The sequence below is a fragment of the Argiope bruennichi genome, chromosome 1 (genome assembly GCF_947563725.1).
Source record: "Argiope bruennichi chromosome 1, qqArgBrue1.1, whole genome shotgun sequence".
Taxonomy (NCBI): Eukaryota; Metazoa; Arthropoda; class Arachnida; order Araneae; family Araneidae; genus Argiope; species Argiope bruennichi.
The window spans coordinates 89,906,218-89,933,180 of NC_079151.1; the positions used below are offsets into that span (position 1 = coordinate 89,906,218).

Genomic DNA, 26,963 nt, shown 5'->3' on the forward strand with positions numbered 1-26,963 from the left:
GCATCTAATAGGAATGCATCTCATTATTTCTGCATCTAATTAGCCCAGCATCAGCAATGTATCTAATTAAGCACGAATGAAATACGCATCTAAATAGTACTGCATATGATGAGTCCTGCATTTAATTATATCTGATTTAGGTCTGCATCTAATTAGGCCAACATCAGTCCTGCATCTAATTTGGCTAGCATCAGTCCTTCATCTAATTAGGCCAGCATCAGTCCTGCATCAAATTAAGCGTGCATGAAATTCGCATCTAAATAGAACTGCATCTAATTATATATAAATCATCTCTGCATCTAATTAGTCCAGCAACAGTCCTACATCTAATTAAGTGCGCATGAATTCCGCATCTTAATATGACTGTATCTTATTATACCTGCATCTAATTAAATCTGAATCAGGGGTGCATCTAATTATGCCAGCATCAGTCCTGCATCTAATTAAACACGCAAGAAATCCGCATCGTAATAGAACTGCATCATATTAGGCCTGCACCTAATTATATCTGAATCAGGTCTGCATCTAATTAGGCCAGCATCAGTAATGCATCTAATTAAGCTCGCATGAAATTCGCATCTAAAGAGAACTGCTTATTATCAGGCCTGCATTTAATTATATCTGATTTAGTTCTGCATCTAATTAGGCCAGCATCAGTCCTGCATCTAATTAAGAGGGCTTGAAATTCGCATCTAAGTAGAAATGAATCTTATTTGGCCTGCTTCTTATTATATCTGAATCAGGTCTGAATCAAATTAGGCCAGCATCAATTCTGCATCTAATTAAGCGCGCATGAAATCTGCATCTTAATAGAACTGTATCTTATTAGGCCTGCATTTAATTATATCTGAATCATCTCTGCATCTAATTAGGAAGCGTCGGTCCTGCATCTACGTAAGTGCGCATGAAATCCGCATCTAAATAGAACTGCATATAATCATTCCTGCATTTAATTATATCTGATTTAGTTCTGCATCTAATTAGGCCAGCATCAGTCCTGCATCTAATTAGGCTAGCATCAGTCCTGCATCAAATTAAGCGTGCATGAAATCCGCATCTATTTAGAACTGCATCTTATTAGGCCTGCATCTAATTATATCTGATTTAGTTCTGCATCTAATTAGGCAAGCAACATTCCTGCATCTAATTAAGAGGGCTTGAAATCCGCATCTAAGTAGAAATGCATCTTATTTGGCCTGCTTCTTATTATATCTGAATCAGGTCTGAATGAAATTAGTCCAGCATCAGTGCTGCGTCTAATTAAGTGCGTATGAAATCCGCGACTAAATAGAACTCCATCTTATTAGGCCTGCATCTAATTATATCTGAATCATCTCTGCATCTAATTAGGAAGCGTCAGTCCTGCATCTAATTAAGTGCGCATGAAATCCGCATCTTAATAGGACTGTATCTTGTTAGGCCTGCAAATTAAATCTGAATCAGGGGTGCATCTAATTATGCCAGCATCAGTACTGCATCTAATTAAACACGCATGAAATCCGCATCTTAATAGAACTGCATCTTATTAGGCCTTCATCTAATTATATCTGAATCAGGTCTAAATCAAATTACTCCAGCATCAGTCCTGCATCTAATTAAGTGCGTATGAAATCCGCATCTAAATAGAACTGCATCTTATTAGGTGTGCATCTAATTAGGCCAGCAAAAGTCCTGCATCTAATTAAACTTGCATGAAATCCACATCTAAATAAAACTGCATCTTATTAGCCTGCATCTTATTATATATGAATCAGGTCTGAATCAAATGAGGCCAGCATCAGTCCTGCATCTAATTAAGCGCACATGAAATCTGCATCTAAATAGAACTGCATCTAATTATATCTGATTCAGGTATGCATCTAATAAGGTCAGCATCAGTCCTCCATCTAATTAAGCGCGCATGAATTTCGCATCTAAAAAGAATTGCATCTTATTAGGCCTGCATCTAATTATATCTGATTTAGTTCTACATCTAATTAGGCAAGCAACATTCCTGCATCTAATTAAGAGGGCTTGAAATCCGCATCTAAGTAGAAATGCATCTTATTTGGCCTGCTTCTTATTATATCTGAATCAGGTCTGAATCAAATTAGTCCAGCATCATTGCTGCATCTAATTAAGTGCGTATGAAATCCGCATCCAAATAGAATTGCATCTTATTAGGCCTGCATCTAATTATATCTGAATCATCTCTGCATCTAATTAGGAAGCGTCAGTCCTGCATCTAATTAAGTGCGCATGAAATCCGCATCTTAATAGGACTGTATCTTATTAGGCCTGCATCTAATTAAATATGAATCAGGTCTAAATAAATTACTCCAGCATCATTCCTGCATCTAATTAAGTGCGTATGAAATCCGCATCTAAATAGAACTGCATTATCAGACCTGCATCTAATTAGGCCAGCAACAGTCCTGCATCTAATTAATTGCGCATGAAATCCGCATCTTAATAGAACTGCATCTTGTTAGGCCTGCATCTAATTATATCTAAATTAGGTCTACCTAACTGAGCACGCATGAAATTCGCATTTTAATAGTAATGCATGTTATTAGGCCTGCATCTAATTATATCTGAATCAAGTCTGCATTTAATTAGGCCAGCATCAGTCCTGCATCTAATAAAGTGCACATGAAATCCGCATCTAATAGGAATGCATCTCATTATTTCTGCATCTAATTAGCCCAGCATCAGCAATGTATCTAATTAAGCACGAATGAAATACGCATCTAAATAGTACTGCATATGATGAGTCCTGCATTTAATTATATCTGATTTAGGTCTGCATCTAATGAGGCCGACATCAGTCCTGCATCTAATTTGGCTAGCATCAGTCCTTCATCTAATTAGGCCAGCATCAGTCCTGCATCAAATAAAGCGTGCATGAAATTCGCATCTAAATAGAACTGCATCTTATTAGGACTGCATCTAATTATATATAAATCATCTCTGCATCTAATTAGTCCAGCAACAGTCCTGCATCTAATTAAGAGGGCATGAAATCCGCATCTAAGTAGAACTGCATATTATTAGGCCTGCATCTAATTATATCTGAATCAGGTTTGCATCTAATTAGGCCAGCATCAGTGCTGCATATAATTAAGTGCGCATGAAATCCGCATCTTAATAGGATTGTATCTTATTAGGCCTGCTTCTAATTAAATCTGAATTAGGGGTGCATCTAATTATGCCAGCATAAGTTATGCATCTAATTAAACACGCATGAAATCCGCATCTTAATAGAACTGCTTCTTATTAGGCCTGCAACTAAATATATCTGAATCAGGTCTGCATCTAATTAGGCCAGCAACAGTCCTGCATCTAACTAAGCGCGCATGTAATCTGCATCTAAATAGAACTGCATCTTATTAGGCCTGCATCTAAATAGAACTGCATCTTATTAGGCCTGCATCTAATTATATCTGAATCATATCTGCATCTAATTAGGCCTTCATCAGTCCTGCATCTAATTAAGTGAGTATGAAATCCGCATCAAAATAGAACTGCATCTCATTAAGTCTGCATCTAATTAGGCCAGCAACAGTCCTGCATCTAATTAAGCGCGCATTAAATCAGCATCTTAATAGAACTGCATCTTATTAGGCCTGCATCTAATTAAATCTGAATCAGGGGTGCATCTAATTATGCCAGCATCAGTCCTGCATCTAATTAAGCGCGCATGAAATCCGCATCTAAATAGAACTGCATCTTATTAGGCCTGCATCTTATTATATCTGAATCATCTCTGCATCTAATTAAGCGAGCATGAAATTCGCATCTAAAAAGAACTGCATCTTATCAGGCCTGCATCTAATTAGGCCAGCAACAATCCTGCATCTATTTAAGCGCGCATGAAATCAGCATCTAAATAGAACTGCATATTATCAGGCCTGCATTTAATTATATCTGATTTAGTTCTGCATCTAATTAGGCCAGCATCAGTCCTGCATCTAATTAAGAGGGCTTGTAATTCGCATCTAAGTAGAAATGAATCTTATTTCGCCTGCTTCTTATTATATCTGAATCAGGTCTGAATCAAATTAGGCCAGCATCAATTCTGCATCTAATTAAGCGCGCATGAAATCCGCATCTTAATAGAATTGCATCTTATTAGGCCTGCATCTAATTATATCTGAATCATCTCTGCATCTAACTAGGAAGCGTCAGTCCTGCATCTAATTAAGTGCGCATGAAATCCGCATCTTAATAGGACTGTATCTTATTAGGCCTGCATCTAATTATATCTGATTCAGGTCTGCATCTAATTAGGAAGCATCGGTCCTTCATCTAATTAAGCTCGCATGAAATCAGCATCTAAATAGAACTGCATATAATCAGGCCTGCATTTAATTATATCTGATTTAGTTCTGCATCTAATTAGGCCAGCATCAGTCCTTCATCTAATTAGGCCAGCATCAAAAAAGCATCAAATTAAGCGTGCATGAAATTCGCATCTTAATAGGACTGCAACTTATTAGGCCTGCATCTAATTATATTTGAATCAGGTCTGCATCTAATTAAGCTTGCAACTGTCCTGCATCTAATTAATAGGGCCTGAAATCCGCATCTAAGTTGAGTTGCATCTAATTAGGCCTGCATCTTATTATATCTGAATCAGGTCTGCATCTAATTAGTCCAGCATCAGTGCAGCATCTAATTAAGCGCGAGTGAAATCCGCATCTTAATAGGACTGCATATTATTAGGCCTGCATGTAATTATATCTGAATCTGGGGTGCATCTAATTAAGCCAGCATCAGTCCTGCATCTAATTAAGTGCACATGAAATCCGCATCTTAATAGGACTGTATCTTATTAGGCCTGCTTCTAATTAAATCTGAATCAGGGGTGCATCTAATTATGCCAGCATCAGTCCTGCATCTAATTAAGCGCGCATGAAATCCGCATCTAAATAGAACTGCATCTTATTAGGCCTGCATCTTATTATATCTGAATCATCTCTGCATCTAATTAAGCGAGCATGAAATTCGCATCTAAAAAGAACTGCATCTTATCAGGCCTGCATCTAATTAGGCCAGCAACAATCCTGCATCTATTTAAGCGCGCATGAAATCAGCATCTAAATAGAACTGCATATTATCAGGCCTGCATTTAATTATATCTGATTTAGTTCTGCATCTAATTAGGCCAGCATCAGTCCTGCATCTAATTAAGAGGGCTTGTAATTCGCATCTAAGTAGAAATGAATCTTATTTCGCCTGCTTCTTATTATATCTGAATCAGGTCTGAATCAAATTAGGCCAGCATCAATTCTGCATCTAATTAAGCGCGCATGAAATCCGCATCTTAATAGAATTGCATCTTATTAGGCCTGCATCTAATTATATCTGAATCATCTCTGCATCTAACTAGGAAGCGTCAGTCCTGCATCTAATTAAGTGCGCATGAAATCCGCATCTTAATAGGACTGTATCTTATTAGGCCTGCATCTAATTATATCTGATTCAGGTCTGCATCTAATTAGGAAGCATCGGTCCTTCATCTAATTAAGCTCGCATGAAATCAGCATCTAAATAGAACTGCGTATAATCAGGCCTGCATTTAATTATATCTGATTTAGTTCTGCATCTAATTAGGCCAGCATCAGTCCTTCATCTAATTAGGCCAGCATCAAAAAAGCATCAAATTAAGCGTGCATGAAATTCGCATCTTAATAGGACTGCAACTTATTAGGCCTGCATCTAATTATATTTGAATCAGGTCTGCATCTAATTAAGCTTGCAACAGTCCTGCATCTAATTAATAGGGCCTGAAATCCGCATCTAAGTTGAGTTGCATCTAATTAGGCCTGCATCTTATTATATCTGAATCAGGTCTGCATCTAATTAGTCCAGCATCAGTGCAGCATCTAATTAAGCGCGAGTGAAATCCGCATCTTAATAGGACTGCATCTTATTAGGCCTGCATGTAATTATATCTGAATCTGGGGTGCATCTAATTAAGCCAGCATCAGTCCTGCATCTAATTAAGTGCACATGAAATCCGCATCTAATAGGAATGCATCTCATTATTTCTGCATCTAATTAGCCCAGCATCAGTCCTGCATCTAATTAAGCGCGCATGAAATCCGCATCTATTTAGAACTACATCTTATTTGGCCTGCATCTAATTATATCTGATTTAGTTCTACATCTAATTAGGCAAGCAACATTCCTGCATCTAATTAAGAGGGCTTGAAATCCGCATCTAAGTAGAAATGCATCTTATTTGGCCTGCTTCTTATTATATCTGAATCAGGTCTGAATCAAATTAGTCCAGCATCATTGCTGCATCTAATTAAGTGCGTATGAAATCCGCATCTAAATAGAACTGCATCTTATTAGGCCTGCATCTAATTATATCTGAATCATCTCTGCATCTAATTAGGAAGCGTCAGTCCTGCATCTAATTAAGTGCGCATGAAATCCGCATCTTAATAGGACTGTATCTTATTAGGCCTGCATCTAATTAAATATGAATCAGGGGTGCATCTTATTATGCCAGCATCAGTACTGCATCTAATTAAACAAGCATGAAATCCGCATCCTAATAGAACTGCATCTTGTTAGGCCTACATCTAATTATATCTAAATTAGGTCTACCTAACTGAGCACGCATGAAATTCGCATTTTAATAGTAATGCATGTTATTAGGCCTGCATCTAATTATATCTGAATCAAGTCTGCATTTAATTAGGCCAGCATCAGTCCTGCATCTAATAAAGTGCACATGAAATCCGCATCTAAATAGGAATGCATCTCATTATTTCTGCATTTAATTAGAACAGCATCAGTCCTGCATCTAATTAAGCGCGCATGAAATCTGCATCTAAATAGAACTGTATCTTATTAGGCCTGCATCTAATTATATCTGAATCAGGTCTGCATCTAATTAGGCCAGCATCAGTCCTGCATCTAATTAAGCGCGCATGAAATCCGCATCTAAATAAAACTGCATATTATCTGGCCTGCATTTATTTATATCTGATTTAGGTCTGCGTCTAATTAGGCCAACATCAGTCCTGCATCTAATTAGGCTAGCATCAGTTCTTCATCTAATTAGGCCAGTATCAGTCCTGCATCAAATTAATTAAGCGTGCATGAAATTCGCATCTAAATAGAACTGTATCTTATTAGGCCTGCATCTAAATATATCTGAATCATCTTTGCATCTAATTAGGAAGCGTCAGTCCTGCATCTAATTAAGTGCGCATGAAATCCGCATCTTAATAGGACTGTATCTTATTAAGCCTGCATCTAATTAAATCTGAATAAGGGGTGCATCTAATTATGCCAGCATAAGTCCTGCATCTAATTAAACACGCATGAATTCCACATCGTAATAGAACTGCATCTTATTAGGCCTGCACCTAATTATATCTGAATCATCTCTGCATCTAATTAGGCCAGAAACAGTCCTGCATCTAATTAAGGGGGCATGAAATCCGCATCTAAATGGAACTGCATCCTATTAGGCCTTCATCTAATTATATCTGAATCAGGTCTGCATCTAATTAGGAAGCATCAGTCCTTCATCTAATTAAGTGCACATGAAATCCGCATCTAATAGGAATGCATCTCATTATTTCTGCATCTAATTAGCACAGCATCAGTCATGCATCTAATTAAGCGCGCATGAAATCCGCATCTAAATAGAACGGCATATTATCAGGCCTGCATTTAATTATATCTGATTTAGGTCTGCATCTAATTAGGTCAGCATCAGTCCTTCATCTAATTAGGCCAGCATCAGTTCTGCATCAAATTAAGAGTGCATGAAATTCGCATCTAAATAGAACTGCATCATATTAGGCCTGCATCTAATTATATATAAATCATCTCTGCATCTAATTAGGTCAGCAACAGTCCTGCATCTAATTAAGCGCGCATGTAATCCACATCGAAATAGAACTGCATCTTATTAGGCCTGCTTTTAATTATATCTGAATCAGGTCTACATCTAATTGGGCCAGCAACAGTCCTACATCTAAATAAACACGCATTAAATCAGCATCTTAATAGAACTGCATCTTCTTATTCCTACATCTAATTATATCTGAATACGGTCTGCATCTAAATAGGCCAGCAACAGTCCTGCATCTAATAAAGCGCGCATGAAATTCGCATCTAAAAAGACCTGCATCTTATCAGGCCTGCATCTAATTAGGCAAGCATCGGTCCTTCATCTAATTAAGTGCACATGAAATCCTCATTTAATAGGAATGCATCTCATTATTTCTGCATCTAATTAGCCCAGCATCAGTCCTGCATCTAATAAAGCGCGCATGAAATCCGCATCTATATAGAACTGCATCTTATTAGGCCTGCATTTAATTATATTTGAATCAGGTCTGCATCTAATTAGGCCAGCATCAGTCCTGCATCTAATTAAGCTCGCATGAAATCCGCATCTAAATAGAACTGCATCTTATTAGACCTGCATCTATTTATATCTGAATCATCTGTGCATCTAATTAGGAAGCGTCAGTCCTGCATCTAATTAAGTGCGCATGAAATCCGCATCTTAATAGGACTGTATCTTATTAGGCCTGCATCTAATTATATCTGAATCAGGTCTGCATCTAATTAGGAAGCATCGGTCCTTCATCTAATTAAGCTCGCATGAAATCAGCATATAAATAGAACTGCATATTATCAGGCCTGCATTTAATTATATCTGATTTAGTTCTGCATCTAATTAGGCCAGCATCAGTCCTGCATCTAATTAGGCTAGCATCAGTCCTTCATCTAATTAGGCCAGCATCAGTCCTGCATTAAATTAAGCGTTCATGAAATTCGTATCTTAATAGGACTGCAACTTATTATGCCTGCATCTAATTATATCTGAATCAGGTCTGCATCTAATTAGGCCAGCAACAGTCCTGCATCTAATTAAGAGGGCATGAAATCCGCATCTAAGTAGAGCTGCAACTTATTAGGCCTGCATCTAATTATATGTGAATCAGGTCTGCATCTAATTAGTCCAGCATCAGTGCTGCATCTAATTAAGCGCGCATGAAATCCTGCATCTTAATCGGATTGAATCTTATTAGGCCTGCATGTAATTATGTCTGAATCAGGATTGCATCTAATTAAGCCAGCATCAGTCCTGCATCTAATTAAGTGCACATGAAATCCGCATCTAATAGAAATGCATCTCATTATTTCTGCATCTAATTAGCCCAGCATCAGTCCTGCATCTAATTAAGCGCGAATGAAATCCGCATCTTTTTAGAACTGCATCTTATTAGGCCTGCATCTAATTATAACGTATTTAGTTCTGCATCTAAGTAGGCAAGCAACATTCCTGCATCTAATTAAGAGGGCTTGAAATCCGCATCTAAGTACAAATGCATCTTATTTGGCCTGCTTCTTATTATATCTGAATCAGGTCTGAATCAAATTAGTTCAGCATCAGTCCTCCATCTAATTAAGCGCGCATGAATTTCGCATCTAAAAAGAATTGCATCTTATCAGAGGTGCATCTAATTAGGCCAGCAACAGTCCTGCATCTAATTAAGTGCGCATGAAATCCGCATCTTAATAGAACTGCATCTTGTTAGGCCTGCATCTAATTATATCTAAATTAGGTCTACCTAACTGAGCACGCAGGAAATTCGCATTTTAATAGTAATGCATGTTATTAAGCCGGCATCTAATTATATCTGAATCAGGTCTGCATTTAATTATTCCAGCATCTGTCCCGCTTCTAATAAAGTGCACATGAAATCCGCATCTAATAGGAATGCATGTCATTATTTCTGCATCTAATTAGCCCAGCATCAGCAATGTATCGAATTAAGCACGAATGAAATACGCATCTAAATAGTACTGCATATGATGAGTCCTGCATTTAATTATATCTGATTTAGGTCTGCATCTAATTAGGCCGACATCAGTCCTGCACCTAATTTGGCCGACATCAGTCCTGCATCTAATTTGGCTAACATCAGTCCTTCATCTAATTAGGCCAGCATCAGTCCTGCATCATAATTAAGCGTGCATGAAATTCGCATCTAAATAGAATTGCATCTTATTAGGCATGCATGTAATTATATCTGAATCAGGGGTGCATCTAATTAAGCCAGCATCAGTCCTGCATCTAATTAAGTGCACATGAAATCCGCATCTAATAGGAATGCATCTCATTATTTCTGCATCTAATTAGCCCAGCATCAGTCCTGCATCTAATTAAGCGCGCATGAAATCCGCATCTATTTAGAACTGCATCTTATTAGGCCTGCATCTAATTATATCTGATTTAGTTCTACATTTAATGAGGCAAGCAACATTCCTGCATCTAATTAAGAGGGCTTGAAATCCGCATCTAAGTAGAAATGCATCTTATTTGGCCTGCTTCTTATTATATCTGAATCAGGTCTGAATCAAATTAGTCCAGCATCATTGCTGCATCTAATTAAGTGCGTATGAAATCCGCATCTAAATAGAACTGCATCTTATTAGGCCTGCATCTAATTATATCTGAATCATCTCTGCATCTAATTAGGAAGCGTCAGTCCTGCATCTAATTAAGTGCGCATGAAATCCGCATCTTAATAGGACTGTATCTTATTAGGCCTGCATCTAATTAAATATGAATCAGGTCTAAATAAATTACTCCAGCATCATTCCTGCATCTAATTAAGTGCGTATGAAATCCGCATCTAAATAGAACTGCATCTTATTAGGTCTGCATCTAATTAGGCCAGCAACAGTCCTGCATCTAATTAATTGCGCATGAAATCCGCATCTTAATAGAACTGCATCTTGTTAGGCCTGCATCTAATTATATCTAAATTAGGTCTACGTAACTGAGCACGCATGAAATTCGTATTTTAATAGTAATGCATGTTATTAGGCCTGCATCTAATTATATCTGAATCAAGTCTGCATTTAATTAGGCCAGCATCAGTCCTGCATCTAATAAAGTGCACATGAAATCCGCATCTAATAGGAATGCATCTCATTATTTCTGCATCTAATTAGCCCAGCATCAGCAATGTATCTAATTAAGCACGAATGAAATACGCATCTAAATAGTACTGCATATGATGAGTCCTGCATTTAATTATATCTGATTTAGGTCTGCATCTAATTAGGCCAACATCAGTCCTGCATCTAATTTGGCTAGCATCAGTCCTTCATCTAATTAGGCCAGCATCAGTCCTGCATCAAATTAAGCGTGCATGAAATTCGCATCTAAATAGAACTGCATCTAATTATATATAAATCATCTCTGCATCTAATTAGTCCAGCAACAGTCCTACATCTAATTAAGTGCGCATGAATTCCGCATCTTAATATGACTGTATCTTATTATACCTGCATCTAATTAAATCTGAATCAGGGGTGCATCTAATTATGCCAGCATCAGTCCTGCATCTAATTAAACACGCAAGAAATCCGCATCGTAATAGAACTGCATCATATTAGGAATGCCTCTAATTATATCTAAATTAGGTCTGCATCTAATTGAGCACGCATGAAATCCGCATCTTAATAGAACTGCATCTTATTAGGCCTGCACCTAATTATATCTGAATCAGGTCTGCATCTAATTAGGCCAGCATCAGTAATGCATCTAATTAAGCTCGCATGAAATTCGCATCTAAAGAGAACTGCTTATTATCAGGCCTGAATTTAATTATATCTGATTTAGTTCTGCATCTAATTAGGCCAGCATCAGTCCTGCATCTAATTAAGAGGGCTTGAAATTCGCATCTAAGTAGAAATGAATCTTATTTGGCCTGCTTCTTATTATATCTGAATCAGGTCTGAATCAAATTAGGCCAGCATCAATTCTGCATCTAATTAAGCGCGCATGAAATCTGCATCTTAATAGAACTGTATCTTATTAGGCCTGCATTTAATTATATCTGAATCATCTCTGCATCTAATTAGGAAGCGTCGGTCCTGCATCTACGTAAGTGCGCATGAAATCCGCATCTAAATAGAACTGCATATAATCATTCCTGCATTTAATTATATCTGATTTAGTTCTGCATCTAATTAGGCCAGCATCAGTCCTGCATCTAATTAGGCTAGCATCAGTCCTGCATCAAATTAAGCGTGCATGAAATCCGCATCTATTTAGAACTGCATCTTATTAGGCCTGCATCTAATTATATCTGATTTAGTTCTGCATCTAATTAGGCAAGCAACATTCCTGCATCTAATTAAGAGGGCTTGAAATCCGCATCTAAGTAGAAATGCATCTTATTTGGCCTGCTTCTTATTATATCTGAATCAGGTCTGAATGAAATTAGTCCAGCATCAGTGCTGCGTCTAATTAAGTGCGTATGAAATCCGCATCCAAATAGAATTGCATCTTATTAGGCCTGCATCTAATTATATCTGAAACATCTCTGCATCTAATTAGGAAGCGTCAGTCCTGCATCTAATTAAGTGCGCATGAAATCCGCATCTTAATAGGACTGTATCTTGTTAGGCCTGCAAATTAAATCTGAATCAGGGGTGCATCTAATTATGCCAGCATCAGTACTGCATCTAATTAAACACGCATGAAATCCGCATCTTAATAGAACTGCATCTTATTAGGCCTTCATCTAATTATATCTGAATCAGGTCTAAATCAAATTACTCCAGCATCAGTCCTGCATCTAATTAAGTGCGTATGAAATCCGCATCTAAATAGAACTGCATCTTATTAGGTGTGCATCTAATTAGGCCAGCAAAAGTCCTGCATCTAATTAAACTTGCATGAAATCCACATCTAAATAAAACTGCATCTTATTAGCCTGCATCTTATTATATATGAATCAGGTCTGAATCAAATGAGGCCAGCATCAGTCCTGCATCTAATTAAGCGCACATGAAATCTGCATCTAAATAGAACTGCATCTAATTATATCTGATTCAGGTATGCATCTAATAAGGTCAGCATCAGTCCTCCATCTAATTAAGCGCGCATGAATTTCGCATCTAAAAAGAATTGCATCTTATTAGGCCTGCATCTAATTATATCTGATTTAGTTCTACATCTAATTAGGCAAGCAACATTCCTGCATCTAATTAAGAGGGCTTGAAATCCGCATCTAAGTAGAAATGCATCTTATTTGGCCTGCTTCTTATTATATCTGAATCAGGTCTGAATCAAATTAGTCCAGCATCATTGCTGCATCTAATTAAGTGCGTATGAAATCCGCATCCAAATAGAATTGCATCTTATTAGGCCTGCATCTAATTATATCTGAATCATCTCTGCATCTAATTAGGAAGCGTCAGTCCTGCATCTAATTAAGTGCGCATGAAATCCGCATCTTAATAGGACTGTATCTTATTAGGCCTGCATCTAATTAAATATGAATCAGGTCTAAATAAATTACTCCAGCATCATTCCTGCATCTAATTAAGTGCGTATGAAATCCGCATCTAAATAGAACTGCATTATCAGACCTGCATCTAATTAGGCCAGCAACAGTCCTGCATCTAATTAATTGCGCATGAAATCCGCATCTTAATAGAACTGCATCTTGTTAGGCCTGCATCTAATTATATCTAAATTAGGTCTACCTAACTGAGCACGCATGAAATTCGCATTTTAATAGTAATGCATGTTATTAGGCCTGCATCTAATTATATCTGAATCAAGTCTGCATTTAATTAGGCCAGCATCAGTCCTGCATCTAATAAAGTGCACATGAAATCCGCATCTAATAGGAATGCATCTCATTATTTCTGCATCTAATTAGCCCAGCATCAGCAATGTATCTAATTAAGCACGAATGAAATACGCATCTAAATAGTACTGCATATGATGAGTCCTGCATTTAATTATATCTGATTTAGGTCTGCATCTAATGAGGCCGACATCAGTCCTGCATCTAATTTGGCTAGCATCAGTCCTTCATCTAATTAGGCCAGCATCAGTCCTGCATCAAATTAAGCGTGCATGAAATTCGCATCTAAATAGAACTGCATCTTATTAGGACTGCATCTAATTATATATAAATCATCTCTGCATCTAATTAGTCCAGCAACAGTCCTGCATCTAATTAAGAGGGCATGAAATCCGCATCTAAGTAGAACTGCATATTATTAGGCCTGCATCTAATTATATCTGAATCAGGTTTGCATCTAATTAGGCCAGCATCAGTGCTGCATATAATTAAGTGCGCATGAAATCCGCATCTTAATAGGATTGTATCTTATTAGGCCTGCTTCTAATTAAATCTGAATCAGGGGTGCATCTAATTATGCCAGCATAAGTTATGCATCTAATTAAACACGCATGAAATCCGCATCTTAATAGAACTGCTTCTTATTAGGCCTGCAACTAAATATATCTGAATCAGGTCTGCATCTAATTAGGCCAGCAACAGTCCTGCATCTAACTAAGCGCGCATGTAATCTGCATCTAAATAGAACTGCATCTTATTAGGCCTGCATCTAAATAGAACTGCATCTTATTAGGCCTGCATCTAAATAGAACTGCATCTTATTAGGCCTGCATCTAATTATATCTGAATCATATCTGCATCTAATTAGGCCTTCATCAGTCCTGCATCTAATTAAGTGAGTATGAAATCCGCATCAAAATAGAACTGCATCTCATTAAGTCTGCATCTAATTAGGCCAGCAACAGTCCTGCATCTAATTAAGCGCGCATTAAATCAGCATCTTAATAGAACTGCATCTTATTAGGCCTGCATCTAATTATACCTGAATCATCTCTGCATCTAATTAGTAAGCCTCAGTCCTGCATCTAATTTAGTGCGCATGAATTCCGCATCTTAATATTACTGTATCTTATTAGGCCTGCATCTAATTAAATCTGAATCAGGGGTGCATCTAATTATGCCAGCATCAGTCCTGCATCTAATTAAACACGCATGAATTCCGCATCTAAATAGAACTGCATAATATCAGACCTGCATTTAATTATATATGATTTAGGTCTGCATCTAATTAGGCCAGCATCAGTCCTGCATCTAATTAGGCCAGCATCAGTCCTGCATCTAATTAATTACGCATGAAATCCGCATCTAAATAGAACTGCATCTCATTAGGTCTGCATCTAACTAGGCCAGCAACAGTCGTGCTACTAATTAAGCGCGCATGAAATCCGCATCTAAATAGAACTGCATCTGATTAGGCCTGCATCTTTTTATATATGAATCAGGTCTGAATCAAATTAGGCGAGCATCAGTCCTGCATCTAATTAAGCGCACATGAAATCTGCACCTCAATATTTCTGCATCTTATTATATCTGAATCAGGTCTGAATCAAATTAGGCCAGCATCAGTCCTGCATCTAATTAAACACGCATGAAATCCGCATCTAATTAAGCACGTATGAAATCCGCATCTAATTAAGCACGTATGAAATCCGCATCTAATTAAGCACGTATGAAATCCGCATCTAAATAGGACTGCACCTCATTATTTCTGCATCTAATTAGCCCAGCATTAGTCCTGCATCTAATTAAGCGCGCATGAAATCCCCGTCTTAATAGAACTGCATCTTATTAGAACTGCATCTAATTATATCTGAATCGGGTCTGCATCTAATTAAGCGTGCATGAGATCCGCATCTAAATAGAACTGCATCCTATTAGGCCTGCATCTAAATGGATCTGCATCTTATTATATCTTAATCAGATCTGCGTCTTATCAGTCCCGCCTCAGAACTGCATCTAATTACATCCTCATCTATTTAGAGTTTTAAATAACTGGATATATTCAAATCTGCGTCTAATAAGGCCCACATCAGATCTGCATCTAATTAGATCCGCATCTAAATAGAACTACATCAAGTCTGTTTCTAATTAGATCCGCATCTAAATAGAACTGCAACAAATCTGCATCTAATTAGGCCTGCATCAGAATCTTCTTCGAATGAGATCCATATGAGCCGTTTATTTTGACAGTGAGGAAAGACAGTGGAAAATAAATTAAATAATGTTAATTATAGATAAAACTTTTTATGATCTTTTTATACGTAAACAATTTCAAGTAAAAAAAAATAAATCAGATTCTAGTATTTTGGAGATGGCAGTTTTAGCTCTTAACAGTATTGACAACCTGTTTATTTTGAAAGTGGTGCAAGTCCATCTTAGATTGAAATTATTTTTGACCGAACATATTACGGCAAAATTTAGTTCCGGTTGTTGTATGTTGAAGCAAATGTGGCCGTTTGATATCATGTCTGAAATTTAGGGTGTTTCTATCTATCTATCTTTGATAATGAAAATCGGTGGTTGTACAGTGTTTCATAAATAATAAAAAGTATATCTCAATTTTGTGTTTTGATAATAATATGTTTACTTCCAACACCGTTGCTCCGTCCAGTAACAAAGAAATAAATATCATTGATCATAAATTTTTGTTGTCAGGACATTTACCTAACGATCGTGATTTTGGAGTGGTAGAACTGGAAATCCGGAAAACCAGTTTATTGTATATTCCCCAGGATTACTATAAATTAATACGAAATTGTCGAAAGTATAATAAATGTTTAATGTATGAAATGAAACGGGGATATTTATTTTCAACCCTACCTCTGGAGAAAGCGGTTTTAAAAAGAAATAAAAATACCGATGGAGAAACTGTGAATTGTTTAACTCTAATATAGTTATAATATTATTAATAATGTTATTATTATCGAATATAACATTATCGATAATAATATTATTATTGTTGAAACGCAAAATTAAGATATACTGTTTATTATTTATGAAACACTGTACAACCACCGATTTTCATCATCAAAGATAGGTAGAAACACCCTAGATTTCAGACATGATATCAAACGGCCACATTTGTTTCACTATACAACAACCGGAGCGAAATTTTGCCGTAATATTTCCGGTCAAAAATAATTTCAGTCTAAGATGGACTTGCACCATTTTCAAAATCAACATATTTTCAATATTGTTCTAAAACTGCCATCTCCAAAATGCTAGAATCTGATTTTTTTTTAACTTTAAATTGTTTACGCATAAAAAAGATCATAACAAGTTTTATCTGTTCTTCCATTATCTCCATTTTTTTTCAAAAATGAACTTGCCTCACTTTCAAAATAAACAGCTCATATCAAACGGCCACATTTGCTTCACAATACTGCAACTGGAGCTAAATTTTGCCGTAATATTTCCGGTCAAAAATAATTTCAATCGAAGATGGACTTGCGCCATTTTCAAAATCAACAGATTTTCAATACTGTTAAGAGCTAAAACTGCCATCTCCAAAATACTAAAAAAATTTTTTTTTTTTACTTGAAATTGTTTACGCATAAAAAAGATCATAACAAGTTTTATCTGTATTACCATTATCTCCATTTTTTTCAAAAATGAACTTGACCCCACTTTCAAAATAAACGGCTCAAATGGCTCTGTTGATTAACGAGTTTGCCGATCACTGTTCTACGGGGGATGAATAAGAGTAACGTGGCATCTGAATAACTTGATACCAATGATGAATTGAAATATGTTGCACTATAATGTTTCATTTAAATTATGCCAGCAGTACATCGCAAATTGTTATTCAGAACTGGAGGAGCATTATCTTTTATGTGAAAATGACAGTGCACTGATGGATCCTTTGGATCATTAATAGTCTATATTACAGCTGAAGCTTTGGAATACAGAGCATATAGAAATTATAATTTCGTACATGGAACGACAGTTATTTCCTTTTCGTCGGTTAGAGGTAGTGAGGCTCCCATGGCCATACTGTTCGCAGGTGTCATTTTAAAGGAATTTGCCGTGTCGAAAGATTCTTCAAAACGTATTTATAAAACACGCTATCTTTAATCACTTGACATGAGTTATATTACAATTCATATTTCATGCTCTATAAAGCCAAGTAAGACAAGGAGAGAAGATATATATAGTAACTTCTCTGCCCAATAACTTCTCTGTGCCACTGACTATGAGACTAGGAATTAATAACAACAAGTACTTTGTCTTCACCAAAGAATTTCCTTGGGAATTATGTATTAATTTCTGATTTTCAAAATAAAAATTCAAATGGATATTATTAAGAAATTGCGATACAATCATTTATTAAAAATTAATAGAATACAACTAAAAATATTTGTATATAACAGCAACTAATAGTCAAATAAGATAATAAGAAACTTCCGATAATATGTATGGAGTCCTTAGAAAATTAAATTAGTCATTTTGTCACAATTTGAGCATGCCACTGTAGTCTAGCGGATGCTTCTTTGGTTGCGTATCAGCGGTGCGAGCCTAATCGAAGACTTTTGTTTATTTGTATTATTTAAGTTTAATTGTCAATATATGTAATTCATTGCAGATTATGAAAATTTAAGTAATTTGAATTATATCATTCTTAAGTTTTATATAAGGAACTGATGGCAATTCAATCATTCGAATGCTTGTTGCTCGCATCTGGTGAATAAAAGTTTTTTTCCTTCTCCAATATCAATATGATTGTGTATATTTCTACAAGAAAATTTGAAATATTTTTATGCAGCAGCAAATAATAGACAAATTAGACAGTATGGAGTCTCCGATAAACGTATAGAAATGGAATCTTTAGAAAATTATAGTATCCATATCAACAAAAATAAAAATACTGTGTGTCTAAAAATTAAGAATCTCATTTGCAAGCACCATATATATGCATATATTTAATTTTTATTGAAATCTAAAAATGTTATATATGAAAAGCTTGGCTCTGACGAAATGACTGACTATTTTTGACCTCACACAGATGATAACATATGCTAAGAGAGAAAAAAAGTATGAAGCTGAGAGCTGATCGGGGAGAAATAATAGAGTTGTAAAAAATACGATTATGTAGAATTCGATTCTATTTTTCCCTACTTCTAAATACTGATGTATCGACAATCTCGTGCTATAAGTAGAAAAAGCAACCAGATCTTGTAAACTTTAATTCAACTACTGAAGACTTACTGGCTTCCTAACTTATCAAAGTAGATTCGTCTAATATTACGCAATTTTTTATGTCATATCTACGTTTCGTTAAAGCCAAGCTATGCTTATTACAACTTGAATTTGGGACTCTAAGATTGTTGACCGTTGACATTTTACCAGCCTTGTTGCTGTAAAGTTTCGTTACTGACTCCAGTTTTTACTAATTTTTAAAGAAAGACGCGTGCATGCAAAATAAAAAAAAATTATGCGATAATGTACATTTTGTAGGATTTTCATAGTGTGGGAATTTATTTCAGATCAATTTCTGTTACAAGCGCCCATATACATTACAGTATACAAAACACGTGCATTTATATTGAATTAAGTGTTGTGCAGAGACAAAATATTTCTCAGATTAAGACGATGGTCGTTGTATAATATCTTTATTTTGAAATTTATGCAGTTTTTTTGGACATTAAATGCTTTTTTCTATAAAACATAAATTATAATGAGGTAAATTCGTGATGTATAAAATATACTAGAAATTTCATTCAAAAAATTTTGAACAAGGTGTTATTTTATTTCTTTTTAGTTTGCATAAAAATATATGTTTCAGCGTGAAATGCTTTGAGAGTGATTAATAAGATATTTAATTCAATATATATTTAACATCGTTCTTACGATCGATTACAGACGTTATATCGTTAGAGTTTTCAATTTCCTTTTTGGTTTGGCACAGCTACATCACTAATAAATGATTAAAATTTGACTACTTTTTCCAAAAAAGTAAAAATATTTCCAGACTTAGCTTTTTATTCTACAATATTCGATTTCCTTTGGGAAATAAAATGACAGTTTCAAATCAATTTGAAAAATTCAATTTAATTTTTTAAAAGCTCTAATATTGTTTAACATTTAGACAGTTTTCTAGCAATTGGTTCGAAAATTAAAATACTATTGTGCCGATAGCTTCTTTTTACTCATCGGGAAAATAAAATTCTAAGATCAGAGTTCTAGAAATGAATGAGCAAACTTACTTTAATACTGAGTTGAATCTACTTGTCTAATGTTACCAGGGCAACTAACAGCTTCTCATAATTTTCTGGCTCGTCGCCCTGGAAGAAGTTCAAGTTGTTACTTATTTAGTTATTTGAGCGCTAAACATTGTAGCATAATTTATTTTATCCTCTTTAAATATGTGATATAAGTATACTTATAGCTAAAAGAAATGAAACTTATAGCTAAAGGAAATATAGATAGCTGACTTATAGCTAAATGAAATCCGTCTTGTAATTTGGGTATTAGAATTTCATAAGTTTACATGCCTTACCAGATTTCATGCTGTACATAAGAATATTTATGTATAATAGGAAATATTGATAGAAATACGCTATATTTTTACTCTCTCTAAACGAAATATATAAAGTCGTAACACTGTAATAGGCAACGAATTCGACCTTGAATTCGAAATGAGATCTTGATTTCCATTTCAGACCTTTTTGAGTCTAAACAATTATTTTTTGGATTTATGTCTGGCATGTTCTGTCTATGAACATGATAACTCAAAATTGTCTTGAGCTAGACACATGAAATTTAAAATATAGTTTTTATAATAAATTTGTAGATTTTTATCAAATTTTGGACACAATTCATTCAAATTGCAAATGAACATCATAAATAAATCAGTGGTAGTGGTCCCAATAAAATTTTTTCGCATACCCTTTAATAACGATGTTATCCTCCTTTTATCGGATAAATATTGATCTTTGGCGTGAATCTGACATTTTTGGTGAATCTGTTACGCGGTATTTGGCGATTTATTCACATTATAGAGTTAATAAACCAAAGGTAGATAACAAGTATTCTTTTCTTTTGATCAAATGAAATCAAAATTTTGGCTCAGAACTACAATTATAATTCCAAAATCACATATTAAATTTCATTTATTTATGTCTTTATGTTTTTGAATTATTGTGTTCACATGCATGCGAAAATATCAATGGGCAGAAAGTCCATTATTTTATAGATATGGTTTAAAATTCGATAAAAATCTACAATTTAAATGTTAAACATGTGTTCCACATTTTATTCATTTAGTTCTTTAAGTTTGTAGTTATCGTGTTTAATTGTACCCGTACAATAGGACAGACAGACTTTTGTCGGAATGGATTTTGTTCCAGTTTTGATATAAATCTTACATCATATTTCATAGTTTTAGCTCATCGCTTTTTTAACTGAAGGAAATCTGAAGCGTGGACATTCATCAAAATATGGAGTTCAGTTTTTATAACGATTATAATATTTCCTTTATACTTTGTATACGAAAAAGTAAAAAGTGGCAGAATAGAATGTGACTGAACTTATCCTTTTTAAAAATGTTGGGATATGTCAACCTACCAAAAACATATTTTCCATTTGAACATTATTAGTGATTATGATTATTAGTGTCTTCAAAAGTTGTGCATTCATAATGTTTATCAAATCCGCTTTGTTATGATAAGAATTCCAATTCTTTAGAAAACCATTCCATCATTAAATTTTACTATCATTATAATCTATTCTTTATTTAGGAGAAAACATGAAAAAATTCAGGTCTACAGGTTAAAATGTCGGCCAGCCTTTCTTTTTATTTCACGTCTTATCCATTATTTTTCTATTTCTTTTATTTTAATTACAGTCATTGTTTGATAAGTAGACTTATATTGATAAAAATACAAATACAGTATATATTTTTAATTTTTTATTAGACTTTTTCCTTTTTCTGACCAGTATGTTTGCTGTTCAAAGATGCTTTAAAAGTGTTGAAATAATTTTGCTCTATAAAATATTTGAAATGGAAAATTTTGTATAGCATTATATTCGCTTTGTACTTGTAATACCAAAACAAGTACTCAGAAGTTACATATTTAATATAATTTTTTTATATTCCCTTATAGAATTATACTAAGAGAAAATATTAAAATCGTCAAAAAAAAAATGTGAACATTTCTTTTGTTTTACTTTCTTGCCTGTAGTACGTTTAATTTTCATTGGAATAAAATTTAGGTAAATTCATTCTATACTTGTATTTTATTTATGTGCTAGAGTTAAAAATACTTTTTTGTTAAACCAATATATACTATTGTTATGCTATTAATTATAAACGAAAAATCGCAATGACTATAGCAATGAAGCGGATATTCAACAAGCATCAGTACATATGTGTAAATGTCCATCGCTATCTGTAATGCTGGACAAATAACATTAAATGAATATTTGACCAACCAACTTCTTTTTATAAATACCAATTTCTGTTTTGGAGTCAAATGAATCGGCAAAATTTGTTTAAATACGTAAATTGATTGATTTATCTATATCCAAACAAAGTTAAGCATGTATAGAAGTTAGCTATGTGAAAATGTTCCAATCTATTGATTTGTTTTATGCTGGAACAGCACATAAAGGTCAATGGGCAGATATCTGAAATTTTATGCTGGTTCATTATATTCTACCTTCAAGACCATTTAGAAATTATTGTTAATAATTTCTTTCAGCAGTTTTTTAAACTTAGTATTTAGCAATGCATCTTTTTTCTGTTAGTTGATCACATTTTTGTTCAATCGGATTTTAGTTATTAGTTTTGAATTGGATGTTTATGAACATTATGTATAAAGAATATTCCATTGCAAAGGAACAAAGATTAGCAAGAAAGACTATTGCACAATGGAAGGCGAGACAAAGCCAAATGATATTTAATTAGATATTGCTAACAAGACAATAGCCGTCTAGATCTATAAAATAATAGTAAAATTTTCTATAAAATATTATTAAGTATTCTATCTATTCATTCAATTCCAAACAAATAATTTCGAAAATACATTAAAAATTTACTTTTAAATAATGGTAAATTAATTTTAAAAAATGCAAGAAATATGCTATTATTTAATGATATAAATGCATTTTTAGTTGTTGTTGCAGTTGTTTCATACGTCATTTATCACAGACAAGTTCACTGACTTTAGAAGTCAGTGATTTTAAGCCAAGGGTACGTCTCTTGTTTCTTCAGTAGCGCCATCTAGGGCCAAGAGTACGACTTAACTACACATTAGCATTTTTAGTAAACAGCACATATAAGCATAATTAAATAAATAATTCATAGCACAATTTAATAAACACTTAGAAAAATGAATTTGATTTCTTACTCGAATGGCATCTTCTAAACATTCTTTAAACTTCTTTTGATATTCGTTTTTAATAAACACCATGTCGATTTCACAGCGACTCACAACAATACGGATCAGTGATTTATCATCTCTTGTTTGTCCCTACAATGAAGTAATATAAAATAAAGTGAAAAAATAGTCCAGATTCCAGAAAATTAAAGAAATAGAAGTAAAATTGTTTATGAAGAAGAATAACAGCAAAAATTAATAATCGTATTTTGAATAAATTATGTAACAGTGAGTAATTATGTAACTAGTTACCAGTAAGTAATATATTATGTAAGTAACCAGTTTGGTAACAGTGATTAGAGACAAAAATATAAAATAAAAGCCAGTGACTTACTTTTAGAGCTCGATATAGCTTGCGTGCGAAATAGGCAGGAGTATTTTCAACACACCTCACTGTAAAATAAATTTTTTGTATATAAAAATTGTAAAATTATTAAAACGAAAAAGGTAAATATTTGTTCTTCTAACAGTCTTAACATTTAGAACCTCTAATATATAAAAAGTGTTGAGTGGGGAATTTAACTTAGAAAATATACTTATGTATTGGTTTTTATCAATATAAAAATATAGTTTTTGCAGGTTGCAGCAATTAATGAGAGCATGAAATTAGTTTAATAATTTCTTTATGAGAAACGGGCATAACTCAAAAATTAAAATGGTTTTCAGATTTCATAAAACTACTAACCTGCTAACTGTAAATTAAATATTTTCTAATGAAGTATTTGCTTACACTAGAAACATGCTGAACTCGGAAATAATATATCAAGATTTCAAAGAAGCCTTGATTATTTTCATAACTTTAATGTAAGTACTTGCCTCAAAATATACTTCTAAACATTGAAATAAATGGGACAGCAACGAATATTTTTTTTGAATCCGAAGCTTGTAGATACAAAAATATATTTCTCTAAATATTCAATATATACACGAACGTGCTGGATTCATCCCAGTCGAGCACTTTTTAGCTTTATGGCGTAGAATTCGATTTATTAATAATAAGTAACGTACTCAGTAAATCCTTTATTTTCTAATCTCTACCATTTACAAGGCAATCTCATTGCCATACCATTACTCTATTTACCTATTATGTCCGGAGATTAAGAACCTTGAGTCCAAGAATTCCGTGACATTCCACTGAAATTGGAAAAAAAGGCATAGAAGCGCGAAAGGGGGGGGGAGGTGTTAATTTTTATTTAATAAATATAGGCATTCAGCAGAATTTTTTAAATTTAGAATAGAATTTTATATGTATTAATTTTTTAAAATTTAGATTAAATGTTTTAAAACTGCTTCGTTTTTAGAACTTCTATGAAGTTTAAAACGATGTTCTACCGTTTTATCTCGATAATTGTATTCTATATTACTGTTGAATCGATCATGGCACAAAAATGGGATATACTAATCGAATCTGATGTTGTTCCTATCATTAAGGTCTGAAACTATTCTAATTTATCAGGTTAATCCATTTCGTAAAACGTTGTGTTTTTCCAAAACAAAGAAATATCAATTTTATATGTAGGCTAATTGCGACATACAGAAATTAAATCCACTGTACATTCCCTAGTATCCGGTTCGAGGATATCCGGTTTTCTACTATCCAGCCTACTTTTCCTTTATCGTAATTAATTGAGAAAGGAAAGGTATCTATTAAGTCATCTATTAAAGGCTTTTTCAAAATCTGATAACTTACTCTTATCTTAGGGTTACATTTTCATATCTGTGTAACCATGTACCAGTGAAAAATTAAATCAGTTTGAGCCAATTTTCTTAAGATTTAGGCTTACGATTTACGTTAATATTCTGCTTATGTTTCTTGCATTTAAGAAGGGAATTACAGAATTTATGTTAAACTGTTAACAATTTATATCTTTTAACTTTCTTTTTCTCTAATAAATTGTTTCAATGCAGTATATAAATATATATAAAGTACCAATACAGAGCCTTCTATTTTAACTCGCTACAGTGAGTTTTGGATAAAAACTTTCTTTTCTGGTATTGGGGGGGGGCAAAGAAATGAATTAATAGAACTCAGATTTTTGTTATCTGGCCAGTCCTTCCGCCACATTAGGTCGGATGCTCGGGAGTGTACTGTACTTTTTAAAACATACGTTACCTATGGTGAGCAGAGCTTTTTTCATGTATCCAGATGTCTCAGATTCGATCGCTTCTGAAAGAGTTCGTCCTGTGATATCTTCATACTCTTGAAACACAAACCTCAGATGCTCATAGCTTTCAAATGCAAAGAGGGTGTTGAAAGCAGCCTCGTCCGTCTCCCACTGGGCTTCGCCGGCTTCAAATAGCGACTATGATAAAGAATAGTACATAGAAAGCAATTGTTAAAATTACTGTTAATAATGAACTTATTTTAAATACAGATTGTGGTAAAGCATAATATTATATATGCAATTTTTTTAAAAAATAAAATATTTTTCATTGATGCAATCACAAAAGAAGAAATCAAGAAGAAAAAATTGAAATCTGCTCTCGCAAATTTCAAGTTATCATGTGAGAACATTATTTATATTTAAGTCACGTAGTATAAATCCGACAGAAAAAAAAAACCCTCATGCTGTCACATTACTCAAATTTCGCAATCACCACATTTTGAAAAGCGATGGTTTTTGACCATCTCAAAATCAAATCCACAATTTTATGATGCCGGGCTGGGATATATTACCTTCATTATAGAGTATGCGAGAAAGTTTTGGGGAAACCATCTCCAGATGGGGTTTAATGTACAACGTTATTCGCTTCTTGAAATTACTTTAACTGGAACTGAATAGCATTATCGGAAGAAGTAACTTTATTGAGGCTAGGAAAGAAAAAGGAAACACGAAAGATTAAAAAAAGAAAATCGATTATCAAAAGATCAATTTTTTTATCTCACTATAAGCTCCTTCCAATTTTTGCTATATTGTAAGAGTGGTAACAGAAACACTTTCTTCTATATACGTGCTTTGCTAAGAGAAATAAATAGCATCGTTGGCAAAAAAAGTATATTATTGCTGACTCAAAATATTGAAATTCACATTAAATTTTTGAAGGAGAGTCCAATGGCGCATTAATTTTTGATAAACTTTGCTTACCATTTTTATTGATGTAATTTGTAAGCTGTTATTTTTTAAAGCATTCTTGTCTGTTTTGGTATAAGTTCTTTCTGTAATACCATTTATATAGAATTCCGGTGTTTCTTAATCGCCATAGTTGTCTGTTGCATTAAAATATGCTGTTTTACGATAAATCAGTTTATTATTTTTCAATAAATCTGTTGTAAATAATTGGTAAAATAAATGCTTTGTTAAATATTAAACTTTTCCTTTTCTATATTATTATATTATTGTCATAGTTTTCAAAATAAAGGAATATTAACATATATGAAAATTCTCGAAGTTTATCTATAGTTTTCATGTGTTCTACTAGGAATAAAATATCGCTTTTTTTTTACCAATTTTTAAAAAGATCAATCACAACTATTCTTTATGCAACAAAACTACCTCTTATGTAAATTTCATTTCATAAATCGTTCGAATGCCAAAAAAGGAAGAAAAAAAAAACCCGTTCATATTTAAATTACACACCTCTCTGCAACGTTTTTCATATTATCATGTGAGAACATGATGTTGCTTCCGCTACGGGGTTTTGAATAATTGAAGCTCGAAATCGCGTAGGCAATGAATAAAGCATAAATGGCAATATTCATCTTCATCTGCTTCACCTGCTTTTACCAGTATTGCATTATTATTATGTATGCTTCTTTGAAAGCAGATGCGTTTTTAATAGGTTGACCTGCTGTTAGAGACATGTTGTTTTCACCATAGTAATCCTACGGGGCTATAGAAGAACCCCAAGGAGTCATCTACTGCGCATGCACAGATGGTTTTTGTTATAT

The 26,963-nt window shown here is 34.1% G+C and overlaps 1 protein-coding gene across 1 annotated transcript in view; it reads right to left on the minus strand.

Moving 5' to 3' along the window:
- Window positions 1-26,963, minus strand: part of LOC129971902 (annexin A13-like) — a 53,230-nt gene that overhangs the window by 17,076 nt on the left and 9,191 nt on the right. The window contains exons 8-11 of the mRNA XM_056085883.1: window positions 25,188-25,377; window positions 23,409-23,467; window positions 23,045-23,167; window positions 19,901-19,978 (exon numbers count right to left, since the gene is read on the minus strand). Coding sequence (XP_055941858.1) covers window positions 19,919-19,978; window positions 23,045-23,167; window positions 23,409-23,467; window positions 25,188-25,377 — 432 coding nt within the window. The 3' untranslated portion in view covers window positions 19,901-19,918. The remainder of the gene's footprint in view (window positions 1-19,900; window positions 19,979-23,044; window positions 23,168-23,408; window positions 23,468-25,187; window positions 25,378-26,963) is intronic.